General features: G+C 41.9%; 1 protein-coding gene across 2 annotated transcripts in view; it reads right to left on the minus strand.

Moving 5' to 3' along the window:
- The window catches only part of WBP1L (WW domain binding protein 1 like), a 76,087-nt gene that overhangs the window by 39,908 nt on the left and 8,379 nt on the right, over nucleotides 1-27,800 (minus strand). Inside the window, exon 1 of one of the 2 annotated variants that reach the window (XM_067536962.1) lies at nucleotides 3,433-3,752. The exons of the other annotated variant lie outside the window; for it this stretch is intronic. Coding sequence (XP_067393063.1) covers nucleotides 3,433-3,459 — 27 coding nt within the window. The 5' untranslated portion in view covers nucleotides 3,460-3,752. Of the gene's footprint in view, nucleotides 1-3,432; nucleotides 3,753-27,800 lie in introns of those variants that run through there. 2 annotated transcript variants of the gene reach the window in all.

Below are 27,800 nucleotides of genomic sequence, written 5' to 3' on the forward strand. Positions count from 1 at the left end.
GTAAAGACAGTGGTTTGCTAGAACCCTTTATTTTTCTAATTTGCACTGAGTTTTGAAACAGATTAAACCACAAACTTCTTTTTCTGGGTGTGTTTCATTATTTGCCTGAGTTTACAGTAAAATGTATGTACCTGTTGTCCAGCAGTGATGCTGTTGCACCATTACTTACACCAGTGCTTGCACCATTGCTAACAAGGATCTGGAATTTTCAGCCCTGTATCACAAAAACCAAGGCAACCCTGTCTACACTAGGCTTCCACTATTGCCAGGACCAGTTGAGCATAATATTGCTACAATGCAGTTTCCAGTGTATACAAGGCTTTGGGGACCATCAAGCAATCCTGCTAGCCTCGGGCACTAAGGAAGTTCTCACTCTTGAATCCTAGCAGTGCAGAACCTCACCATTAGGCCAGTAAGGAGCACAATTTCTTAAGAAGACTGTAGCTGACTTAACCTTGCATGCATTTAAATTCTTCTTCACTGCAATATACAAGTAAAAAAAGACATGCAAACATTTTTGGAAGAATAAACATTAAAAGAAAAGCAGTTATCTGGCGTGATACAGGATAAGAGTGATCAAGTTTGGGTTTATATTTCTACACAAAGAGAGGACATCATGATATTTTCCAGGCTCAGTCTCATATGGATTAGGAGTGAAGAGCAACCTTGCAAGATTTGCCAGCTCAAGTGCAAACTCTACGCACTCCACCCTTTTAAATCGAGATTTTTGAGAATGAAAAACTGACATTTTACTTGCTTGTCAAAAAACTTGCCCAGTCTGGGTACGACCTTCGCAAGAGTGCTGAAGGGGACCCTCAGCCCCAGGCTGGATTATATATTTAAACTTTTTAATTGCTGATAAACTATTGGTTAGTCAAATCCAAGATGCTTTAATCTCTTCAAACCTGACCCAGAGCCCACTGAAGTCAATGGAAAGATTCCCACTGATTTCAATGAGCTTTGAAAACAGCCCTCCTTTAGTACCAGGAATGAAATGAATTGAGACGCTACAATAGTACTGTGCTGTAAATGCTAGCAGCAAACAGCCCTCATAAGCCCCAAGCACAGATAACAAGAGGACTAAAAAAATCCCTATACTTGTCTCCCTACTAAACACTCAAAACAAGACACTGTTGATCTTTCGGCTTCTAGTAGACTCTTCAGATTTGCTATTTACAGGACTTATCACTTAAAGTGACTTAGCAAGGGTAACTTGGATCCTAACAAGTTTAATTGCACAAATGGTTCTTGACATTTTATTATATGCACTATGCAGCCATACCACATGCTGTGGTATCACTAGATAAGCAGATTCAGCCCAATACTGAATCAAACTCCCATCATGGGGCAAAGACAATTGCTTGAGGAGTTTCTCTCTCTCCACAAAAATGGGGGTTATAACTGCTTGTGGCCATTAAGGATCCCCACGACACTTGTGGTAAGACTGGTTGCCTCAGTATCCTGGCCTGAGGCCACCGGGGGTAATTTTAATTCATTCCCCCTTCTGTTTGATCTGAATATTTTTAACTTTGTCTCAAACTGTTGTGTAGTGCCCATCGTGGCCTGGTATATAGTTGCTCAATTTCATAGCACAGGCAACTCCATTTCAGTGGTGTGGGAAGTCATTCCTAACAGGGCTACCCCTCTGGAACTATATACAGGAAGTTATCCCAAAGCATTTGACCATCTTCTGTCATCTAGAACCTGACAAAACTGAAGTTGATATTTTCCCTATACTTTCATTTCATATTTTCCCAACACTGTTTTTTATCCACAAATGAAGGATAATCAAAACATGCAGAAAACTGTTCTTGAGACACCACCACCTGTTTCCACTTCCTGTTTATGCATTACATACCTAGAGGGTTTTTTTTTTTTTTTTAAACACTGCAAGTGGAACAAAGAAAGATAAGCAGTCAGGCAGATCTTCATACTGAGTGTAAACGGAGCTCAAGAGCTCCTAAACTCTGATTTTGCATCCCTTTTGGCAGGCTGGTCAGAGTCCCCAACATTTTTTTTTTTTAAAATATGCTTCATAGATTTAGAAAAATAATAAGCCACACATGGAGATCTGATGCTGAACCCACTTCAAAAACTGAACTGACCTTGCAGAATTTTATTGGATTGAAGAATTACTTAAGATCCTTAGAATAAATTCTTTTCAAAAGCTGAACTGCTTTTCCATCCCACACAACTTTCAATCACAAAGGTCTTTCCTTCCACAAAGCTCTGACAGCACAACACTCAGATTTTCAAGCAGATTCTATCTGGATCTGGTGTGCTAACAAGTGAACCATTATAATAGCCATTATGGTCAACTGCGAAAGGTCAATGGGATAAAGGTAGCTTCTTATGTAAAACTGTTTTAGAATCAGAGAAACAAAAACAAAAAAAACCCCAACACCCTACATTTGGAGAAAAAATAAACTGGTAACTGATAAGCAAAGTGACAGGGCTGCTTACTCAGCAATTTGTTAAAATATTTCTAGGGGGGTAGCCGTGTTAGTCTGTATACAGCAAAAACAACGAGAGTTCTGTGGCACTTTAAAGACTAACACATTTAATATTTGCAGGCATAAGCTTTCAAGAGACTTCAGCTCTCTTCTTGGTTTTAAACAGAAAGTGCCTAGCTTAAAATGCGTCAGATTTGTTTGGTATTTTAACATGGTGTTAACAGCTATAAAGAGCACCTTCCTATAGCATTGTATCTATTTATTGTACATTACAAACTTCAGTAGTGCTGAGAACAGTTTACTGTTGATCTCTATATGGCCATACCACCCAGACCAAAACAAGGTTTAGAATTCACAGAAGCTTAAGAACAAATAGTTGGCAATGTACTCCCACTCAGCCAGCAGTTGCTACTGTTTCTCATTCCTTGTTACATTACCAAATATAAATGGACCGTTTCTTGTTAAAACACCAACTTCCCAAAACTATTAAATAAGGTCTCCAAATCCAGAGTAAGTTGCCTTGCTAAAACAGGCATTGTGCACGTTAGTTAACTCTTTCCATTTTCTGTTTTGTGTCTTCAGTGAGTTATTTTGCTACACAGCTGATTCTGGATAATAAATATTACCCACATATTAAAAACACTCTTCAAAAACGGACAGAAGTTTTAAAGCAATGTAAACACATTTCCATATTAGGGCTTGTGGAAAATAGCCATTAAAAAAGCACACAGGAGAATAAAGGGGGGAGGGAAATCCCTCTTTGTTGTGAATCTTGCAACAACAAAAGTTCATTTTCCTGAACTGTAGCTTTGTTCCTCGTTTGCTAATTAAAAGAAAGTTCCACTGGAGCAAACACACAGGTGGATGGGGCAGTCTATTTATGCAATTCTCTTCTTGGAAAGTTAGAAGGCATTTTCTAAACAAACAAAAAAACAAAACAAAAAAAATTCCACCCAAACCACACACCAGAACTAGTTACCTGTCTCAGACCCAAGAGGAAAGGCATCCTGCATTCTCATTATCCACACTAACGCTTTGGAACAAAAAAATTTTAAAGTCCCGCAACAATCATTTCCTCGTCTGATGTGCGCAGGGTGCGCCTGCAATCCTATTTAAACCAGGGCTTCCTCGGCTGGGAATGTTAAGTACACAGGGTCCCAGGACACAGCATGCACTAGCTCGCTCTCCCTCCTCCCTTCTCTTTCTCCTCCCACTCCCGGTGACACATCTCAGACGCAGCAGAGTTATCGTGTTTGCAAGGGGGGAAATGACATCAGTTCAAGCACAGCAAAAAACTTGAGATAGCTGCTGATTAACAAGAAATAGGCTTGCTACAAACATACGACGCAAGGTATTTAGCAACCCTGCTCTATGGAGAGATGTTAAACACTAAGTTTTCCTTGTGCACCCAAACTTATCTCGACTCTAAACACCTCCAAACTTGGAGAATTTGGCTAAAATGGAACACTGATCTAAATCACTCCCCTGGTTTTGCCCACCTTGATGTTTTTCTCTAAATAGTTCTTACTGCACTACTCACAATTCACCACCACAAATAACACCAGGCTTATTAAATGGCAAAGCTTCCATTTATTTCAAGGGCAGCAGGATTGGACCTGCAAGCAAGACTACAAAGAGGTGATGGGGAAGCTATTTTAAGTGCCCGACTTCTGGGCATTAACCATCTCCACACTTTCAGACCAGGGGAGACTGATTGTACTTCATAAACAAACTTATCTAGCCACCAAGAATGTCAATCTTGTTTGTCCTGTCCTAAGCAAGGGGTACAGCAAGTTCCCACAGCAGTGGAGGCGGATGACACAGCAGAAGGTAATCTAAATTTAAACTGTCTATACCTCTACTTTAAAAGCTCAGCAGCCTCTTTTTTGTGCTTCTCTTAAATGAACAGCTGCTCTCATCTGTCATCTGCCAAAGGAGAAGACTTACCACTCCCATGTGCAGAGGCAACAACTAAGTAGGCATTTAACAGAAGGGGAACCTTCCTCTTATTTGATCTTCTCAGCCCTTAGGCTGCTACAAATTAAAGACATTTGGGAGGGGTGAGAACAGCATTTCAGAACTTTTAAAAAAAAAACCTACTCACAATTCTTATAAATTCTGATTTTCCATTGCATTATATTTTATAAAAGCCTTAAAAACAGCAATTCCGTTCACATGTAGAGTTTGATGACAAGTATGAGACAATTACTCTCTTTTCAAACTTCAATACTCCTGAGCCACTGTTACCATGTTCTCTTGGAAGTTTGTGAATTATTTCCCAACAGAGCATGTAAGTTCTGGGGGTTCGCTGTACACAAACAACTTGGGGGAAATGTAGTGAGTATCTTTTGTACTTGCCAGAGGATGTTGTGAAGGCCAAGACTATAATGGGATTAAAAAAATAACTAGATAAATTCATGGAGCAGAGGTCCATCAATGGCTATTAGCCAGATGGGCAGGGATTGCTGTTTGCCAGAAGCTCGGAATAGGTGAGGGGATGGCTCACTTGATGATTACCTGTTCTATTCATTTCCTCTGAAACACCTGGCATTGGCCACTGTCAGAAGACAGTGTACTGGGCTTCATGGACCATTGGTCTGACCCAGTATGGCCGTTGTGTTCTTAAGTGCTACCAACCCCATTTTATCAATAGGGAAACTGAGGCACAGAAGTTATTAGTAAGTTGCACCTGATGAGCTATTGGATTTTTTACTTCTGCAAGTCATCAAAACATATTTCTTAAATGACCAGTCCAAAAAGTTACCCTGATGTTGATTATACCATGTGACACATGGCTATAAACTCAAGGATGAACCAAACCAACGTAGGTAGCTTTGCCAAGCTAACGGACAATACCAGTGATACACAGGGGCATGTTCCTGTTTTGATCATGTGTAGTGATAGGTTCTTTTGCCAACATCTGAAGCATCTGGTCCTGGTCACTGTTGGAGACACGACACTGGACTAGGTGGATCTCCAGTCTGATCCAGTCTAGCAATTTCTATGTTCCTAGTGTTCAAGTTGACACCCCATGACCACTTGGCAGCTTCAATGGATTTTCTTCCCCTTTAGCAAAAGAAGAGTCTCCAATACATATTCAAAAGACAAGAGCTCAGCAGTAAATCTCAACATCCGGAGACGGGATACACAGTAGTAGCAAAGGAAGTAACCCATCTTAAAAGCAACAGCTTCTCAGCTTACTTAGCACCACTTGGTAAAGGACTTGGTGCTTTATCACTGAATGAGTGATGTCTCATCTCTTCTCTCCATGGGGCGGTATCTCTCTGTGCATGGAGCAGTCTCTCTGCTTGGCCCTTACTTTTGGCCTCTCTCGTGTATTGGGGTACTGCCACCAGCTCGTGATGACGTTTTCAGTGTGAGGAGCTGGTGCCAAAGCTGGTGCCATGTCTGTCGGTATTGGTGCTGAAGTGGTAGCTGGAGGATACGGTATTGAGAAAGTGGCAGCCAAAGCTGATGGCCAAGGCATTGGGGTGATCAGAAACTCCAGAAAGCTCATTCTTAAATATATGCTAAATTTAAAAGTTTTCTAAATTACTCTACAAAGCAGTTCCTATAATGTACTTATGGTATGTTTGTATAATAACGTTAGAATATCTAATACAAATTAGGAAGGAGTGAGGAACTGATGTGGGTGGTGTTGTAAATACAGATCTGGGTTTATTTACTGCAAGTGCTTACAGGAAACAGCAGAAACCATATCAACATCTTAAAATCTCTTGTCGCATTTACTATGTTCATTGTTTCTACTTTGGCTCATGTTTCTGCATGAGCAAGGAGTACTATAGATATCCCACTGCTCATCATCCTTCTCAAAGAAGGGGCAAACCCTTCCTTTCTAGTAGAGACTGCTGCATGGAGTTCCCTCCAAATCTGACCAAGGCTGTTCCTGGGTACAAAGGAGGATTGGACAGCAGCTCCTCACAAAGTCCAGGGCCTGCTGTTTTGTAAGACAGAATGGGCTGCTAGAGAATATGAGGCACTCTCTTCACATGGCAGAATACCTTCCCTTCACAGCTGTTGTGCTTCCTTCTGGCTCAGAAAACTTGGACTCCATCTGTGGACCAGAACACTCAGCTGCCATTCAGTGGGCCAACCCTTTTAAATAACTAAAATAAGTGACTGGGTTGAGCATATCATGATCTACCCTCCCTCTCTAACACTTACATTCTCTTCTCTCTCATTTCTCTGTTTTTGAATTAATCTACTGATTCGTTACTGGCCTTATACCTGAATGCTTTAGTTTAGTCAAACTGTGTCTTTAGCCTGAATAAATGACACCTTCTATCGTATGATGTATTTAATTCTGCAAAGCACATTTTAGGACACAATTTGTATGAAAAGTGCAAGACAAACATGAAGTATAATATGAAACACAAAGTCAGTTTAGCTGTACAAGAGGAAAGCAACATGTATTTGGAGGATGGGGAAAGAAAGTACGTTTGTACCCACTGAGTCCTTAAACCCTACCCAAAAAATATCAGACGACGGATGCTTTCCTTTCCCCTCTATGCACATACTCCCTCCCCTCTCCATTCAGCTGTCCTCTAGATCTGGAAAATCTATTAGTTTACCCAAACAAAAGTTGCCACTCAAACTCCATCTTCTCTGCTAAGCAACACATCAGCAGCTAATCCAAACTACTGGGATTACCTAAAGTAGTGGGCATAAGCAAAACGTACCCTCCATGCCTGCTCTGTTCTTATATAAAGTACTCACCTTGGTCACATGAATGGAGCAGATCAGATGACAGATTTAGATTTCTGTACAAACAGAGCAGGAGACCACATAACCCAGTGTACAGGACACTGGACCAGAAGTCAAGAGACCTGGGTTCTGTCCTGGCTCTTCCATTGACCAACAAGCTGCTTTACCTCTCTGTCTCTATTTCCCCATCTGTAAAATGGGGGGAGAGAGAGAGAGAGACTTTCCATCTTTTGGAAAGTACTCCACGATCTACAAAGAAGGGTGTTATATAAGAGGTAACCGGTATTATTTATGCACCTAGAAATCTTGACAATGACCCTTTAAAGAAGTTACACAGGTTATCCAAATATTCCCCATCTATGTATTTTGTTATGAGCAGCTTCCCAGCAGACTACTAGTTCTGCAAGGCACCAGCAAGGGAGACAAGCAGAAGTTTTGCCCATGACGCTCATATTTCAGCATTAGCCATAACAACATTACATTTTGCACTCCACCCAAGCACTGCTAACATTAACGGCACCTGAAGAATTCTCTCTCTCTCTTTTACTGCAGTGGTGTACCCATACACCAGGCAGTTTTGGCATTACAAGGGAACAACTCTCAACATTTCTCCTCCATGCATCACCACCTTTGGACTATCTAGCATCCCCAGTTGGATAATTTATGCTCCATTTGTTTAGCTAACACTTACTTAATATACTGAAGTGCTCTATGATTAAAAAGCCCACTAACGTTATCTAAAAAGAAAAGACTGACCAGGAAAACTTCCTTTATTAGCATCAGTGAATAGGTTTCAGCTTGCTCTGCTGACTACTATATGTTTTACTAGAGCTCATACTCCCTCTGGAACACTGACGGTGGAAAAAGCCCCGTAATCACGCTACAATGGGTGTAAGAGAGATAGGAGGGGGTAAATGGACCATGCTGCCTTAATTCCTGTGACCATTTTGTTTGATACTGGGTTGGTGACAGAAGAATGCATGACGGGTGAGATTCCTTTAGCTGAAGTCTTTGGCAACCACCTCATGTGCTGGGTGTCTCTAAGTCTCTGACTGCCAGATGTTGGCACTGGGCAACAGGGGATGGATTCACTTGAGGATTGCTCTGTTCTAATCTTTCCCTTTGAAGCATCTGGCACGTGCCACTGCTGGAAGATGGACCATTGGTCTAACCCATTATGGCCATTCTTATGTTCTTAACCAAGTATGAATGTGTCCCTGCTTGAAACACTGATAGCCCCTTGTGTTTCCAGTCATCAATTTCTTTTAATGGCCAAATTATACCTTAAGATACATCCAAGTTTCTCAGACACTGCAGTGCAAGATGTGCACCTATCTGAGCAGAACTGGGATCCAGTGGTGAATGTCCAAAATCTGTAATTAAAAACAGCACAGATTCCACCACCTCTATTATTGCAGGGAAGGTACTGAGTGTAGATCTATTATAAAATGGCAAACCCTTTGAAAATATCTCATCAATAATTCTTCTCCTTAGGTAAGTTTTACACATATATCCCCAACTCTTTGAGACTCAAAAACCCTTGTGTGGCTCCAAAAGTAAAATAAATATTACAAACTATAGGTGGTAGGAAATCTTAACCTCTAACAATTGAAGTGAAGCATAGATTGCCTGAATAATAAAGATAATAATTGCTAAAAAGGTAAGTCAAAGAGCAAGAACTCTGGGCCATAGAACCAGGAAAGAGAGAACACAATCTCGCTTTCCTACAAATTAATGATTAATGGCAAAACTCCCACTGACTTCAAAACTAGATCAAGCTTATAATTTGTAACAACAATAGGCTATGACAAAAGACTTACTCCATGCAGTAGTCCTTTATAAAGGTAGATAGAGAATGCAAGGATGCCCTTCAAATTTTGTGACCCGTGTTTGATCAGAGGCTGGCTAGAAAACAGATTTGTTGGAGGGCTTGTGGTTTAACAGCCTTGAAATTGCGGGATTGTTCAGCAAGGAGCGATGCAATCAGACATTTAACTAGTTTATCTTGGATTTACCATGATTTACTAATCCTGGGTCAAAAGAAACCAAAACTGGATGGACAGTCTAAGGGCTTTAGTCCACTTTATATGGTAACCTTTGAAACATTGAATGTATTAAGAGATCTTCCTAGAATGGAGATGCTGGCATGGGAAAAACAAAGGTAGAATAATTGACTGATGAAAATGGAATTCACTCATCACCTTGGGAAGGTATCTAAGATGAGCTCATAGCCTCACCTTATCCTTGAAAAAGTTAGTGTAGGGTGGATCAATCACTCAGGCCTCAGCTGAAGTCACTACCACAAGAAAAAATGACCTTCCTAGATTAAAAAAGTTGAAACTAAAAAGGAAGTTTCATCAGCTTCACAAGAACTATATTTATCTCATGACACCAGGGACTTTAGTGCAAAATTTCTACTGTACTAAGCCCTGCATGCACCTGGAAAGGGAATGCAGAGAAACTAGTCACATTAACCTCATTCATGGATTGCCAAAATAGCAGCTAATGAGCTCTTAAAGGATCAGATCTGTAACCCAGACCAACAAGTGAAGATAGTCAAAGTTTCCCTGGGGGAGCAAGTAGGATGTTCCCACCTAGGACAATCTTGTATTAGACTGAAAGCCTTTTCCTCTTGAATTAGCATGCCCTTCTGCCAATTTCTTCCAAAGAGCAAAGATGATGTGAGAAACCAAAGGCCAGATCCTTTGCACTACTCTAGCTGGGGATTCTCCTGTTATAGGAGAAGCCCCAAAAAGCCTAATGTTTTCAACCTGATGAGAGTGGGTACTACAATTGCCAGTCAGGTTAGAAACCAAACCTTCTTGAGCCAGTATGGGGCAATAGAAGTCATGGAACCTTTGTCTCTTCTGATCTTGACCAAGACCTATGTTATTCAAAGGGAACTGGAGAAAGGAATATGTGAACTCCTGCCCCTTATACCAAAGAATGGAAAGTTGGCCCACTGTCAGTGTGTACTTAGTGTCTTCTACAGAAGACTAAATTTGCTTCTCAGGGGAATGGTAAATAGATCTGTCAAGCACACACTGTTAGAAAAAGATCTGCTCCATCATCATGCAAGTAATAACTACCCACAGCTGTCTAGTACTCAGCAACTGAGCTTGCCTGCAACGTTCTCCCTTCAAGCCAGGCAACAGGAAGCATAATCCTGGCCCTTCCTCCTTATACATATAGAACAGCGGCCCAATTTTCCACAATTAGGTTTAGAGCTACCTTTTAGGATACCAGATCTCTGAAAGCCAACAGCACATGCAGTGCCAACCTCATCTCCAGACGTTCACTTGATTGGATTCCGGGAGAAATTAAGTCCCTGGAATGTGGAATACATTACATGAGCTCCTCATTACAAACAGGACGCACCCACAACTACTACTAGCTAAATCAGTTACTTTGGAAGTCCTTTTCCTAAGGATAAGTTGTCATTAGACTTCCATCACATCAATCTCTCTACACCACCCAGAGGAGGTGCAAAAATTCTGCTGCTCATAACCACTGAGGATGCCTCAAGTAAACACATTCTCACAGGTATTATGAATACTATTGTGACCATGAGTCCAATATTGACAACATAGCTCTTGCTGAAGCCTGCTGGTCCTGTCAAAGTCATCCTACCAGATCCATTATGTCCAGAAAAAATCTGAGAAAAGACCATTATTTCTGGGGGGCAAACTGGTGGTGTGGCTACTTGGATCCATTTCAGAGGGCTGTCTTTGATCAGTCAACTATCCAACTCGGCAGAACATGCACTGCGCAAGTTGATGTGCCATTATGATCGCCAATGCCAATGCCAGCCCAGAAAGCAATAGCACTATCTCAAGTACAAGGCATTTCTCCAGACACCAGGTACACCTTTACATGCATATTAATGTCTGCAAAGCCTAGAGCACAGAACCAGCAGTCACTTTCTTCTAGAAAAGACAGACTTTTCTCAGACACAGACTTGGGATTTTTACCGGGTAAGTGATCCAGGACAGGCCTGAGCTTCCCCCTCACCCCTGGTGTCACAGGGAGAACCTAAAATGAAACCATTTTCCTCTCTTTACAAAGTAGTACGGAATCAAAGCAGGGTTTTTTGTTGGTTTTTTTTGGGCCAAGGTAGACTGAATTTTCTGCAGCGTCTCTTCTTAATATAGTGCTGGACTCAAGGGCATTCTTGACTGGGGCAAGATAATTTTTCAGACCCAAATTTAGTAAGCCTATTTGAGAATAATCGATCTATATCTCAAAGAGATGACCATTGGCCATCAGGGATACTGTATTTTTAGTTTAACTCTCAGCAGCAAGTTCTCGGAGGTGCCTGCTAGCTAATACACTTTTTCCATAGGTTTCAATCAAAATTTCCGCTCTCACAGACTGGCACTAATTAAGTGTTTTTAATAATTTCTTTATGAAGACTATTGAAGATAAGTCAGCTAGAAAATTGCAAACAAGTTTCAAACTGAAAATGTTACCTTAAGTTTTTTATTTTATTCTCATAACAGTTTTGATCTTCACTAGAATATGAACATGCATATGAAATGCATATGAAGTGGTATTTTGGACAGTCAGATTCCACTTGTAAAGGTAGCTAGTAAATAATAATCTATAAATTAATAAGAATATTATGAATACCATAGTATATGCAGTGGATCATTCTCTCTCCTTTTAGGGTAACTGGAGTAAATCCAAAGAAGACAATTAATTATGTTAAACTGACACCAGTAAAACCAAGAATTAGACCCAGTATGTGTGTTCTGTAAAATTGTTTAATAAATTCTTGTTTGTATCATTTAACTAGTACAGTTATAGAAAAAGCCTATACTAGAAGACATCTGCTCAAGGGACACAGCCAAGGTTGAACCACGAACCTCAATTCTGCATCATCTGACTTGACTGCTTGGTTTTCTCAACTTAAATGTTGCATCACCAGTAGTATTGTGGGCAAAGTAAATGAAATATTAATGCAAAAGACTTTACTGCAATATTAAGATTTTAACTGTGAAGTCAGGAAGTGAAAAGCTTCAGGTTCTCATTGCAATATTAACTCACCCACATTACACAGACAGTAAATAAAATTACATTTTTATTAGTTTTAACTCATTACATACAAAGCAGCTGCATTAACAATGCAATCTTAAAGGCTGAGCAGTTAAAAGCTGAAGAGCCAGGAAAAGCAAGAGTTCAGGTTCCCACAGCGATGTTATTTTGGCCATGTTACACATCCTGTATGTTTTTCACTTCATCTTTAAAAAGATGAGCATTACAGTTCATGGAGTCAATGCTTGTGTTAGAAAACACTCATGAAAAGTTCATTGACTCTTTGCTGTTATAAAGCCTCCATTTCAGCCTTTCAAAACAGAAAAAGCAGTTACAGGATCATAAATAAAGCAACCTTCAAAAACTACAGATGAAAGAGTTATGTAATTTTCAACCAACCTGATTTCCCCTGCCAAACTGTTCCCATACTAACACTGTTTATCACATTTCAGCTTAAAGAATTTTTAGAGAATTAGAAAACCATGACAATAGGGACTTCACGAATATCTTTTATTCAGAGGTACAACAACATAAGAAGAGATGTGGGGAGGAGGTAAGCAGGAGTCAAAATAATGAACTTTGCAGCCACATTGAGAGGGTTGCCAACAGGAGAGTAAAAAAAAAAGTTGAGTGTAAAGGAGAAATGCCTCATTGTCCCCCCCAACTTTCCCCCACCCCTGCCACACACACACACTTGTGTTTTCATTCTATTATATTTAGCTATTGCATTATATACATGCTCTGAGAAAGACGAGATTCCCAGATTCTCCACACACTAGGCCAACAAGGACTAGGAGCATACACAAAAGTAGCACATTTGGCTCACAAGTGAGGAGGAGGGGCTGGTTTAGAAAGTGCCTCAATATTACTCAATAACCTCTTTAGGTGTTAAGAAGCTTTAAGTGGCCCCAAAGGGAATCCTGTCCAGCCCTCCGTGAATGGTGGCGATGATGTGGGGGACTGGAGAATGGCATGATTAGAGCAGAATAAGGAGAGCTACTGAAAGGAACTTCAGGGTTCTGCAAATGAGAGGCCCCCCAATGGAAGGAAAGGATAAGAAGATAAAAATTGAAGCCAGAAAGCAGAGATTTTGTATGGAAGTGTTAAGACAGCTCTTGAAGGCCAACAAGATGTATTTTCCACAGTAAACCACCTCTCTTTCACTCGCCATTAAAGCATCCATTTTAGACTGACTGCACAAGAGTTCAGGTACCAAAGCATACTATGTCTGCTACATGTCTCACCTCCTTCAGCCTGACCTGTGTTACAACCCTCACCCCTGCCAGCCCCATCTTTCATATTGGGTTCTCTTACAGGAATGTAGCACATCCACAATGCTGTCTTTGTCCTTGAAATCTAAAACATTACCAGAAAGGTCCTTCCACTGCAGAGAACAAATCAGAAGAGTCAGTCTGGAAGAAAGGCAGAAACTCAGGCTGAAAAAATCTTGAAATCCCCCTATTCTATTTGGTTGCCTAAACCAACCCATGTAAATATCATAATAGTCATTCTAAATGGAACCTACAGAGAAAAAAGTTCCATTTTTATTCAGCAAGGTCTGGCTCAACCATACTTAACACAGGAATACCTCAGAAACGTAAGATTATTGTCAATTGATATTTTGTTACAGTCTCCTGCATTTTTTTCTCTGACAAAGAAGATATGAAAATTATTTTACACACATACCTATCTTTTCTTAAGACAAAGGACAGTCTTTAGATTATAGAAAATAACGTGGATTCAGTTGACCTGGGTTCTATTCTCAACTTTGCACCAAACTCTGACCTTGGCAAAGTCACGGCTTTCCTATTCTTCAATTTCCCAATTAGCAGAATGGGGATATTATTTACATATCTCAGAGGTGGAGGCAGCTTAATTCGTTAGAGCTTATAAAGCACTGCACGATCCTTATATATCATGTACTACAGATGTACTGAGTATTATATATTCTTACGCTGAGTTAGGCATATTAACTATTTGGTATATAGTTGCAAATAAATTGTGTGTCTTCAAGTAGTTCTTTAAAAAAAGTAACTTTCCTTGGTTTTAGAACTGGCCACTCACCAACTGAAACATGCCAACCTTTCAAGCCTGTGGTTTATTAGCTTCCTTTAATCAAGGAACATTTGATACAGATACAAAGTCATCCCCTGTATTATGATATGGAATGACCCTAAATAACGGGGCAATCTGTAGAGAGGTAGAGAAAATACAAGCAATTGGATTTAATTTTCAGTGTTCTAGGACAATGGTAAAAACAGGACAAGGACTGAATGGGTAAAGGGGACTGAGGCCACTACACTACAGTCAACACAAGTTACACCAGCATACAGCTGCCTAAGTTAGTGAATCACCTGTGTATGTGCATGCGTGGCTGTTTGTGTCCATGCTGCACATATTCACCAGAAGTGCTTGTGTTGATGCAAACTGCAGTACACCACAGGTAGGTATCCCAGTGTGCTGCATGCTGCCATCTGGCACAATGCCTCTTGGGAAGTGTTTGTAATGTGTTGTGGGATAGAAATAACTCACCCCGGGATCTCTGGGAGATAGGGATCAAGTTCCCAGCATGCAACTTTCTTCCTTCCATAATGTAATCCATATCCCATAATTTTTGCCGCCCCCCCCCCGACCCCGCTTTTTTTTTTTTTTTTTTTTTTTTTTTTAAAAGCTCTCTCACACCTGCACAGCAGTGTTCAGTCCCACTATCTCTGACAGAAGCACCGAGCCCACACAGCTCTGTACTATTCTCATGAAAGTTAGAAATACAGGACATATGATTCTCCAGTATTATCAGAGCTGCAACAGTGGGGAACATGACGGATTTCTTCAGGACAGATTACTGAGGAACATAGCAAAAAACCATTCAGGGCTGTTGGTGGCATTCACAGAGCAGCTGCAGATGGTGGAGTGCTGCTTCTGGGCCAAAACAAATAAGCACTACCTGGTGGAATCGCATCATCAAACAGGTGTGGGATAATGAGCAGTGGCTACAGAACTTTAGGATGCGAAAGGCCACATTCCTGGATCTGTGTGCTGAGCTTGCTGCCCTAGCTCTCCAGAATGAGCAGTGCACGCACAGCAGAGAAGCAAGTGGCAATCACACTCCGGAAGCCTGCAATGCTGAACTGCTACCGGTCAGTGGCAAGTAATTTTGGAGATGGGAAATCCACAGTGGGAACGTTTGCCATGCAAGTGTGTAGGGCCATTAATTGCATCCTACGATGACTCTCGGCAACGAGCAGGACATAGTGGACAGATTTGCACCAATGGGCTTCCCAAACTGCGGTACGGCTACAGAGGACACATGTATCCCTATTTTGGCACCAGTCCATGTTGCCCTTTATTCCTTACTTGAAGTCAAAATTCTTTCTACAGCAAGCAGTATGATTTTACTTTAAGTGAATTTAATCCTGAATCTTAGTGAAAGGTGTAATCTTGCTGTAAAGCCCTATAGCTGTTACCAGCCTAGACTGGATTTGAATGGATAACCTGGAGGTGAAAAGCTCCATATCTCATTACCAATTCCTTGACCTGTACCAATTCCAAATAGCAAACACTGAAATCACGGGGCATTATGCCTCCAGGAGGAGCAAAAGCAGCAGGAGCAGATCAACACTTAAAAACAAAGATCATGGATTTATGCAACTATATTACGTACACGGAAAAAGACTGAATACAAAGAAGAGTGGTCTCCAGAGGTTTTACAGGTGCAATATACTACTTTGTATCTTGTGTCACAGCAAACAGAGATCATAGTCATTTAGTACACTGGTAAATGCAACCATTAAAAAAATCATCATATTTGCTTCAAAGTACTCTAAAATGAAGGCAAGAGACTTTTCAGCTCCATTCAAATGCACATAACCCCACCCACCCCCACACACCCTGACTCAATGCATTAGGCAAGTAGTATTTCACAATACCTATGCCCCTTACAGAAATCATGGATGCCACAGTACCAAATTTGTAGAGCCCAGCATCTAGCGTCTACTCTCCAAGAACTAGTTTGGCTCTCACTACGCAATGAACATTGACTGAATTCAGACCCTGGTGCTATGCCAGTACAGATAAGTGCCAGCCCTGATGATGCAAGAAAAAATTCTCACAGTTTCAAAGTGGCATCAGCAGAGAGAGGTCTAAATGAAGCATCCTATATCATTTTATTTTTTTAAACTTTGCAATGCCATTATCTTCCCGAAAGGTTGGCAGAGCAGGGTATAGCCACAAACAATTAAAAATTTTCATCAGTGGGGTAGATGCTACTTGATACCTTTAAATGAGTGCTATGTGTGCACATTCACTGCTTCATTAGATTATCTACATAGACAGCAATGGGCAATAAACATTCTGAACAGCAGCAGTACCCTTAACCTCTTTCTGGTTAAGGATCTTCCTTCCCTGACGAGCCATCACGTCCACTCTACCCCCTTCCCAAAACAAGGACACCTTTTGAAAACTTGTGTAGCTCTCAACCACTACCACCAGTGACCACACATGCGGAAAGAGCCATTCACCTGCCATGGGGACATTTTTTGTTCCATGTCCGTTGGACGTCTAACACCATGGGGTCCTGGTCTATGACTAGGGTTCCCTAAGTTCTAAGGTAACACAAATTAATAATAATTTGTTGCTTTTTGTTATAGTTGAGCAGCTCTAGTTGAGATATAAAGCATCCTCCCCTATAAGCCACTTCATCTCATTCTTAGACACACAAAACATTCTGACAGAAAAGAACCAAACCCACCATATTAAGACAAATTAAATTAGAGGACGTGATTGTATCCACGAGACGTGCATTTTAGGTCTCCTTGTGAAATTTTATATGCCAAAGTTCATATTAAAAATAGTTTGAGGGAAGGAAATAAAAATGTAATATAAGTTAGACAAACAAACAATCAGAAGACTCAGGCAGGCAGCAAAGACACTTTTTAAAGTATTAGCACAGATCACATTATAAATGTTCTTGCAAGTGACCTGGTTTCATTTACACATTTCTGACTCTTTTGCAGCTTTACAGTCTAAGATGTCATCTCTGCTGTTGCTAAGAACATCTGCCCTCACCTGCCAAGGGAAGCAGGAGAAGCCTCAGGAGCAGAATGACGTACCTAAAGCAATAAATATTCATCCCCACTGTGGATTCCATGCAGCTGAATTTGGTCAGAGAAAATGGGATCAAAAAGTTCTAAAACAAACAAGCACTGGAGAAATTAGCAATCACCCCACGATCCTATCCAAAGTCTGGAGCAATTCTTAAACGAATAATTGCTGTCTAGCTAAGGGAAAGAGGAGAGCAGAAGAAAGCCAGCAGGGATAAAAAGTAGCTGTTAGGCAGTGTTTTGTGGACTCCTTAAAAATGACACACAGCTTATTGATCAGTGTTACCATTAAACCATATAAGGTACTACATCCATAACCACTCCTCAGTTAAAAGCTTGAGAAAGAAAAAAAGGTAGGCTTTAGAAAGCCATGGAAACCAATTTAGTGGCTCTGGCGGATAGACTGGGGGAAGAGAGGGCCAGACCACAGGGACTCCCACTGAGAATGACCCGGGAGAATGCCCCAGACATTTAAATCAGCAAAGCCCTTGCAGCAATAAGCCACGATACAATACTAGCTAGCATCTAGAAGCTCCAGGAGAAAGAGCGGAACCAATCAAGAGTAATCCTGTATACATCCACCAGGATCTTAAGGTGAGTCAACAAGACTTCAGGGTCAGCAGTATCAGACTGCTGCTGCTGCTGGATCTAAAAGGGACTGCATGGACACCCAACCTTTGTGACTAGAAGTTCACCAACCAGCGACTAGGACAGTCTCTGTGCCAAACCAGGGTCAAACACCCAAGGAAGTCTAAGGATTCCATTATCAGCTTTATCTTTTGTAAGCACCATGCGGAAAGTGGGGGACTTTGGTTAAACACTTCCTTAGAAGCTCAGAAATAAACATCTTTCCCTACACGTTCCTCCAAACCCTCCCCTAAATTTAGCAAATATTATTATTGTATTTCTAGTGGCAAAAAAGCCAAAATGGTCATTTTGTTTACTTCTCTCTCTGTGTACCAGCACAATCCAGGGAGTCAAAGATATGCACATCCCAGAGAGTATAGCTAGAGTAGATGCCTGTTATGCACAACTCTCCGTTTCCAGTAAAAAGTTGCCATCATCAGAGAGCTGCCAATAAATTAAAGTGTTTTCAAGTGCAAGCACTGTATATACACACAGTATTACAATTATACAACGATATACTACGAGTAAAACAAACAAAAAATGTTGATGTAGTTATAATCAGTGCTCAAAGCGAAACAGCGCACACATTTAAAAACACAATTTATCCAGTGTGGTTTGCTAATAATCGGCATCTGCTTCTCAGCTACTCACACTTGCTTAGCAGAGGGCTCATGTAGTGTCTCCAGAACCCAAACTTTATCAGCAAGACACAGACCGCATGTTTGGAAGCCAGAACACATAGCAGAAATGCACAGCTGCCCCGAACAATCTTCAGTGTCTGATGAATGCTGCAGAGTCACGTGAGACACGCAGGGTCACGTCCTGCTTCAGAGCCAGCAAATTCATTACAAGTGGACCCTCTCCTAATGAAGTTGTCAAGCAGCATGACAATTGCTAATACCTAAATTCAGTTCGCATTAAAGTCACTGGGATGGGATTGGTTCTCGGGAAAATGTTGCTAATAACTCAAAGTTGCCGTTTATTGGGACTGTTAATAACTGGCATCCACTATATCCAGGCAGTAATATGGAGGAACGTTCCACAGCAAAGCGTTGTTTTAAGTTAGTCCCACATTTTGACCTAACTCAATTGCCTGGAATTCTGCTAAGGACGGGTTGGCTCAAAGACATGACCACCATACAAAGAAGTTATACTGCACCAGTTACCTACATACAGAAGTTAAGACAGCTCAGAAAAAATTCTTATGGGTGACAGAGGACATTACTGGACCCTTCTCCCAACAGCATTCCACCTTATCCGGCAGAATGAATATCACGTCTGCAACAACGGCTTTACTTATTCTGCTGTTCCTTAGAAGTGCTGGGAATATTTATTTCAGGTGGGTTTTTCTGTTGCGAAAATTACGTTTATTACAGCATCTGCAGTCTGGCCCGACATGCTGAGAAATTAGTATGTTAGAGTCAGCTGCACATGAACTCATCAAAGTGACCTTTTGAATTAAAATGCTCTGCCTTAAACAAGAGACTTTGTTGAATATTTCCACTAAATACCCCACTGTTTACAACTTGTAGATCAATCCTCAAACCGCTGATTTAATATGCTACTTACACAGTAAAAGTCTGTACAAAGGTCAATCACAATCAAGTGTAAATTATATTTATTGTAGATTATAAACGCAGTGAATTCGTTCTGAGAAAATTGGAGAAATGTTTATGTAGTTCAGGCCCAAAATTTAGTTTTTATACACTTTTATTAAACATCATTTAGCACCACAACTTTGCACATAATAAAAACAAACAAAAAAACAAAACAAAAAACTCATGATCTCTGCCCCAGAAAATTTACTATCTAACTTAGACAAAAGGAAGAGGGTATTATAACACATAGCAAATGCTGGTATTTTTAAGCAGAATGATTTAGGAGGAGCAGAAGTTCACCAAGGAAATCCAGGCAGTAGTAGTCAGATTTGAGAAGGATTGAGGACAGTAAGGATATGAGATGCACAGAAAGGATTCTTCTGCACAGTACTGGATGCCCAAATTGCATGCTAGTACGTAAGAAGAAGAACATGAGACAGTCCAGTTTCAGTGTCCAGACTCACAAAGTCAAAATATGATCTAGCAAAAGTTGAGAGAAGTATATTTGGTTTTGAAATTTCAGGTTGGAGGGTTGAGTGTGCAAATGGGCAAGTACCTCTTTACCACATCTCAGGAATTCTCTCTTCTCTCATCTTGCAGGGAGGGTGCATGTGATAAGTGGCCCACTCTCTAAGAAGCTAAAACTAATCAGATAATGGTTTACTCTAAATGTTCGAGGCACTTTTAAGGGAAAAAACATCTGACTGATAAAGCAGTTTATGGTGCCAGTTCAGCTTCTTTATTTTCTTTACGGCTGGGCAGTTTGTATTTCAGTGATCTCTCCCTCATTTCACTGCCCTTCTGATTTAACCTGCCGGTTTAGTCCTGCTTTTGTAACTTCACAATCTGTTGCCTCCCAAGTGAATTTGATGCAAGAAATTCACTCTTAATTTCTCTAGAGGATCAAATTAAACATGAGCTGTGAGGAGGAAAACCTTTCACCCTGCATTCTTTTCTACCATATTTGAAACATGCCACATGTGGGGTTTGTAGAGGCTCAACAACTTAACACTTTTACAGTACTTTTCTATTTGTTTATGGTAGCAGGCTATGTACTAGGCAATTTGAAACAGTGCCTACCTTAAGGATACCACTATCTAAGAAAATAAATAAGAATACAAATGAAGTCTCCACAATTATGTATAATAAAGTTTGTCCACAATATTTAAGACTACCGAACATCTTGGGACAAAGATATCACAGAAGAAGCCCCAAGTTGTGTGAGTAGTGCTTAGGCATTGTTACCCTGCAATAAAGGTACTTTTGCGTCCTATCATTGCTGCCACACAACGTGGCAGTTCGAAACAAGTGCTCAGCATTCTGATCAGAGACATCTGATGGTGCACTGCTCTGCTGCTGTGGCTTATGCATTTTGGCATTTTCCATGCTGCACAGTGTAGGATACCTAGTGAAAGGCAATGGAATTGCAGGGGGGAAGGCGGGGGGAGGAGAAATGATGGGAATGTAGTTTCTCTCTCTCACACACACCAAAACTACATTCCCATAATTTCTCTCTTTTCAACCCATCATCCATCTGGTTTTGCAAGCCAGTGCCATTTTCAAAGAGCTGTCAGGCAGCATGGAAGAAAAAAAAGGCGAGCATTGTAATCCTTAGGGTGATGAATATAAACATGTCTACAGCCATCCAACGACTTAAGCAGCCGGCCATCTGAAAAACAGATATCGAGCAAACACTTCTCCTAGATCTTTTCCTGAAGCAGCTTCACTTGGAATGCCGCTTTTGGACTTGGACAACTAGCACTGACTAGCGGGACTGAACAGTGCTGTAGACCTGGGATGACCAACAGTGGTGATAGAACTTCAAGATGTCAAAAGCTACTTTCGTAGAAATCTGTGCAGCGTTCATGCCAGGGCTGCAGTGGCAGGATGCCCACGTGAGAGCTGACCTATGGAGAAGTGTACAGCTAGCACCATCTGGAAGCTAGCCACCCCGAACTGCTACCGATCAGTATCTAGTTTGGTGTTGGTAAGATCAGCCACTGTTGTCATGGAGGTGCACAAAGCTATCAGGAAAGTGCTTTCCCCCTTTTTCATAAGACTAGACAACGCATAGGAAGTGAATAGTTTTGCACAGTTGGAGATTCTAAATTGTATTGGGGCCACTGATGGGATTCCAGGTGCCTGTTCTTTGCACCTTCACCCTCCAGCACCAGGCCTTGGAGTTCATCAACAAAGTTATTTCACCCTGGGGCTGCAAGACTTGGCTGATCACCATGGATGGGTCACCAATATTAACATCCATGATGCCAGGATCTTTAGAAACCCGAGAGTTTTCTGCAATGAAAAAACCCCCAAACACCTTTTGCTTCAATAGTGTTTGTGGACACTGCCGACAGTGCCATTCCTCAGTCATTCTGGGAGACCTAGCTTACCCCCTGCTTCCAAAGCCTTACTTACAAAGCCTTTTATTGGGCAATTGGATGGGAGAAAGATACTCTGAGCAGCTGCAGAATGACAGTGGAACGTGCATTTTTGTCAAGGCTGATGAGAAACCTCCCTCTTATGATAGTTGTTTGCTGTGTTTTACACAACTTTTGCGAGAGCAAAGGGGATAGCCTTGTAGATGGTTGGGAGACTTACTGAATGCTTTGAACAGCCAGAGAAGATGTCTCTAGGACATGATATAACTATTAGGGGCACAGAGTCGGGGGTGCATTGTGCTCTTACTTGGAAAATAGGGGTCACTTGTGAGAAACGGGTATGATTTTGTTTAAGGCTTAAATCAGGATTACTACACGCATATTAGTATGTAGGTGCAAAGCTTTGGTCATGCTATACGTGGGGATTCCACTATACTATGTAGAGGTTAACAGAGTGTATGTATAGATCTTACTACAGCATATGTGGAGGTGGGTGTTTTCGTGAATTGTTCTAGATGCACAAGCTAGACTGCAAAAACATTTTGAATGTGTTTTTAACAAACAATAAACACCTATGTAAATGTTTAGATCAATAAAAAGATATTAACATACATACCAATATGCAAATCATAAAAGAAAAAATACCACAGTTCAAAAGTAGCATGCAGACAAGTTTCTGCTTTGAAGGTCACAGATGTGCGTGTGTAGGCCACTCAGCACTGTTCTCTGCATCTTGGGATGTGGGAGGGCATCTCCATTGCGAGCATCTCTGACTGTCTGCTATTTTCTTTGCTGTCCTATGGCACAGACTGCCTGGAGAAGGACCCGTTTCTGAGCATTGTTGAAGTGAATGGTGTGTTCTAGAAAGCAGAGGTCACAAAGGTACGGGACTGCAGGGGACAAATAGGCTGTGAAGTAGTCTTTGACCAGAGAACTACCATATTTTCAAGCAGGGCTGTTTGCTTTTCCATCCCCAGCAGCTGTGTTTGTGAAGACCAAGCCATTTTCCTGTCCTTTTCCTTCTGTCGTGCTTCAGGAACCTTCCCTTCACTCCTCTGTCTTTTTATCCCTCTCCTAGGAGGCACATAGAGTTCTTTGAACATGGCATCCCTTGCTTTCCTCTTCCTCCTGTGGAGATTGGACAGCTGCTCACTTAATGTTAGCACCCCCATCTTTAGTTGTCAGCTGCTCTGGGGGGCAGGAGAAAGAAAACAAGAACAAGTTATTGTCACAATTGAAGTTCCATGCCAGCAGTGATAAAATGTTGCTTTTTCCTTGATTTTGGAATTGTGTTCTCACAGTTCTTCCCAGTCTTGGGTGAGCTCGGCAACTGTAAGACTTTTCACAATCTTCTTCCTTTCTGTAGAAGCACTGGGCCAGTGGTGCATAGTTGTTCTGCCAACTTGGGCAGAGGGATAATAAATGCGAGGTAGGCTGTGGGTATCAGGGATGGGGTCTAGCAAAAGATGGTGTGGCAGAGGCAGGCTAGCAATTGCATATGCACCTCTGCAGGCTGTCCTTACTTTGGAGGAGCCATCTCCTCAAAAGGCAAAAGATTTTGATCACGGTGGCAATGGGCAAACAGGGAGAAAATATGCCGTGCAGATGTTTGATGGGGTGGTACCTCAGAGCTGGTGCAGGAATGGAAGGGAACCATATGCTAAAGGGCAGTAGCAAGAGTGCTGCACCGCTGGGCAATCTCCGTGCAAAATTAGAGCACTCTCTGGCTTAAGTTCTCTTTAACCCTCAGGATCAGAATAAAGTGCCCTGCAAAATAAACAGAGTTCTGCAGCCCTCTAGGGAGCTGATATCCTTACAGTAGCTTTTTCAAAATGTGTGTGTACCACGCATAACTTTTCTGATGTAACTCGTAACACTTCACACTGACTAAGAGCTCTTGAGGACATGAATGAAAGCATGAGCCAGATAAATGCTTAGTGCTCTCTCTTTTCCGCAATTGCCGCTACAATGGAAGTGCCTTTATTTAAAACCATCTCATTGTTAAACCACATGGTGAAGCCATCAGCTGGGGGCGGCTTGACTCTGGAATGAAATGTGAATGGGAGCGAAAGGCCAGACAGACAGATAGACAACACCAGGGGAGAGGCTAGGTAGGACACAGCAAGCTTAAGCTGTCTCGTTGAGTTTGCACATCAATAGAAAAGGGTTGTAGAATTCATACACGCTCCAGCATAGACATCACCATGAGCAATGGCAATCGGTGGAGGGATGAAAAGCCCAGGTGATGGGGCAAGCCTACACAAACATGGCGGGGGTTGAAAACACATGAGGAGGAGAGAAGGTAGAATGACAAGGCAGTGCCCTACAGTACTTGGCACTAAGTTGTTTAAATCCCCCAGTACAGCTGTAATTATAACACATCACACAATACTTTCTGCAAACGGATCCCTTCCTGTGATCAAGATGGTTCCTCTGGCTGTGAACTGGCCAGCTCTCAAGTCTCTGGGACTGCATTTCCCTCTAAGGCTTTGTCTACACTAGCACTTTTGTCGGTAAAACGTGTGTGGTTCAGGGATGTGAAAAAACACACCCGAGACACACCCGACTGACAAATTTAACCGACAAACACGCGGGTGTGGACAGCACTTCGTCAGCAGAAGATGCTCTCTCACTGACATAGTCACTGCCGCTTGTTGGGGTTGGTTTAATTATGCTGATGGGAGAGCTCTCTCCCGTGGGCATAGAGTGGTTACACGAGAGACCTTATAGCAGTACAGCTGTGTGGCTATAAGGTGTGTAGTGCAAACACAGGCTTAGTTCATCAAGTCAACAATATTACAGATTTCATCATCCGTCTCCTCCTGCTGGTCTGTGCCTTGGTCAACAGTGGCAGAGAGTATCCTCAAAATGCCAGGATACAGCAGTGGGATTTCCAGCAAATAAACAGTCCTGTTCATTATAAAAGATGCAGATGCTGTGAGCTCTCCCAGAGGTCCCATTATTGTACTTCACACTTTGAGTTCCTTTCCTTTGTTGTGGCATTGACGTAGGTCCCAGTTGTACCTTCCTTTCTTTCATTTGTTTGGACAGCTGCTTGTATATCTGTGAATTTCTGTGGCTAGAATTCAGATGGGCTTGTACGTGCTCCTCTCCCCACAGGACAATGAAGTCCTTGACCTCAGGAGAAGGCGACACTGCAGGACGAGCTTTGACTGATTAGCATTAAGGAATATGACAGGTCTGTGACCTCCACAATGCCGGACTTGCAAGAGACAGAACTTGTACCAACATCTGAACAGGACGGTTACCTCCAGCTAAGATGACCCCAGGCACTAGAGGGCTGTGGTGAGGCATCTGTTTCACACTGGCACTGAAGGTGTTAAAATCAGCCTAGGGAGGCTGCACAGGAAGTGCCCAATGGGAGAAGGGCTGGGAGGAACAGCCAATCAGGGCCCAGCAGGCCCATATAAAAAGCAGCAGGGCAGAGCAGTCACTGCCTGGAGTTCAAGGAGGGAAGGCTGTGTCTCCTGGGGGGCTGAGAAGCCTGCAGCACCTAAGCCAGAGCTACTGCTGGCAGGGACCGGGGGAGCCAGAGGAGCTCCTGGCTGGCTGATGGCTGCTGAGAGTGGGTAGTAGCAGGCCCTGAGGACGGGCGAAGAAGCTAGGGGAAGTTGCCCCAGAGACAGCAGCAGAGAGAGGAATTTGAGGTGCAGCAGGAGGCTGTGATCCACACGGTCCCTGGGCTGGGACCCGGAGTAGTGTGTGGGCCTGGGCCTGTGCCCGGGTCCTTCACCCTCCTCACCCACTCATCACTGGGGAAGTGGCAGACTAAGTTGCTGCAGGTGCCACTCAGGAAGTGCCAGACAAGATATGGCAGTAGTCACTAAGGAAAGTGGCTGGACCAAACCTCCCCCAATAGTCCAGTCACTCCCACTCCGAGTCACCAAGAGGACACTGCGGGTCCTGACAGCTGTGAAAAGGGCTACAGCCTCAGGCAAACTGGGAGGAAGAGCGACAGTGCGCAGACCACGGATGTGGGTGTCAGCCTGCAGCTAATCCCCAGACAACCAGCAGGAGGTGCCAGTCCGGTAGGTGAGTGGTGCTAACCATTACAAGGGAACACAGGAAAACAGACAGGCCAACCCAGAGCCAGCAAAGCAGTGTGGGATACCAGCAAGAGGAACTGAAAGATGCACAAGAGTTTTGTGATCCCACATATCTCAATAAATCCGCTTTCAAAGTAGATTGATTAATGCACGTTACCACCAGATGATGATTAGCAACAAAAAAAAAATCTGAATGTGGAAGCAAGGCCCTTTAACACGAAATAACACAAGTTAACCTGCAACAAGTTTCAAGTGTAGACAAGCCCTTAGTTTCACCACCTAAACTGGAGTTACTGAGGCAGAGAGGTGAAATGATTTGTACAATAATGCTTCATAAGCAAGTCAGTGGCAGAAGCAGGATTTGAATTTGGAAGTTCTTAAATATCAACCTTGTGCTTTTCCTTTAAAGAGCAGACAATATACAAAAGAAAATAATCTATTTAAAGTGTTACGAAAGGCAAAGTGCTTTTTTAAAGTTCACCCTCATGAAAAGGTACCTCCTTTAAGAAGGCCTTGTATCACCATAAGCCCCTTGTACTACCACAAGCTTTACACTAATCTCTAGTTTGCATGTTCATCAAGATACGGTGCCCTCAAAGGCTCAGTTTGGAATTGACTAAATGTCTGGTTTTGGGGTAGGAATGAAAAATGCTGACAAATGCAGACTCCACAAGAGGACTTGATATGCAATATTTGTACAATCCAGATAACAAGGACATTTTCAAAAAAAACTCTATTTATGTAATTACAAGTGAAAGCTAAAGGCATAAACAAGCTAAGTTTTACCTTGCACCCAGTGCTGAAAGAAAGGACAATGACTTAAAAAGATTATTAGAAAACTCTAAAAACTGTGCAAGAGAATAATTTGAAATGTTAGTGATGGAAGTAGTTCTCTTTATCCGAATTCTGACAAAGATTGTGTGTTTCACTCATTTAAGAATATATCCCAACTGTTCAAAAAAAATTGTAGAGGCAGTTCAAGTGTTCAAGCTTAGAAAAATTAGATCTCCTATACTAGACATGCAGGACAGGAAATTACAGAATTAAAATGGACACAAATGAAGGTAAGACTTGAACAAGAGATAACAAGACAGGCATTGGACTGGAATCCCCAGGCAAAAGGCAACGAGATAGACCAAGCACAATATGGAAATGCACATCAGAAGAACTGAAAACCATCAAAACGACATCAGAAGATGCTAAGACTGCAGCAAGAGACTATCAAAGATGGAAGGCAATGGTGAAGACCTATGTTCCGCATGGAATAAAGAGGCATAAGTCATTAAAGCCAGTCATACTGGATATGCAGCAACAACTCACCAGAAGCCCACACAAATGTTTATTTTCCTCCAAGTGCAGCCCTGTAATTCCATTAATACAAACACACCCATCATCATTTGCTAGATTCCAAAGGATCTAGGTATTTATTGACCACAACACTGTCTCTAGGCCATTCTTAGAGGGATAATGTGTTTTGAACATCACTTCTCCTTCCCACCCATCCCCCCTCGTATTATGTACTCAAGAATTGGTCTGGGATTCATATTTTGACTTGAGTTCATAATTTGACCTGTCATTGGAATATAAGATTTATCAGACCCTAATTGATCATTTCTAGTATTCTCCCTCCAGCAGTAGCCAATAACTGATGTTTTAGAAGAAGATGAAAACTATCGCGCACCTACCCAGTTACACAATGCTGTATACACAGGCAGTGGAGAGAAAATTCCTTCCTGATCCTTGTGGCCATCAGCTTGCACCTCAACCCTACCAATGTACAACACAATCCATTTAAATGTGTGCCAAATGACCTAAG

The sequence above is a fragment of the Emydura macquarii genome, unplaced genomic scaffold (assembly GCF_026122565.2).
Source record: "Emydura macquarii macquarii isolate MOO-44397 ecotype Brisbane River unplaced genomic scaffold, CSIRO-AGI_Emac_v2 contig_3692, whole genome shotgun sequence".
Classification (NCBI taxonomy): Eukaryota; Metazoa; Chordata; order Testudines; family Chelidae; genus Emydura; species Emydura macquarii.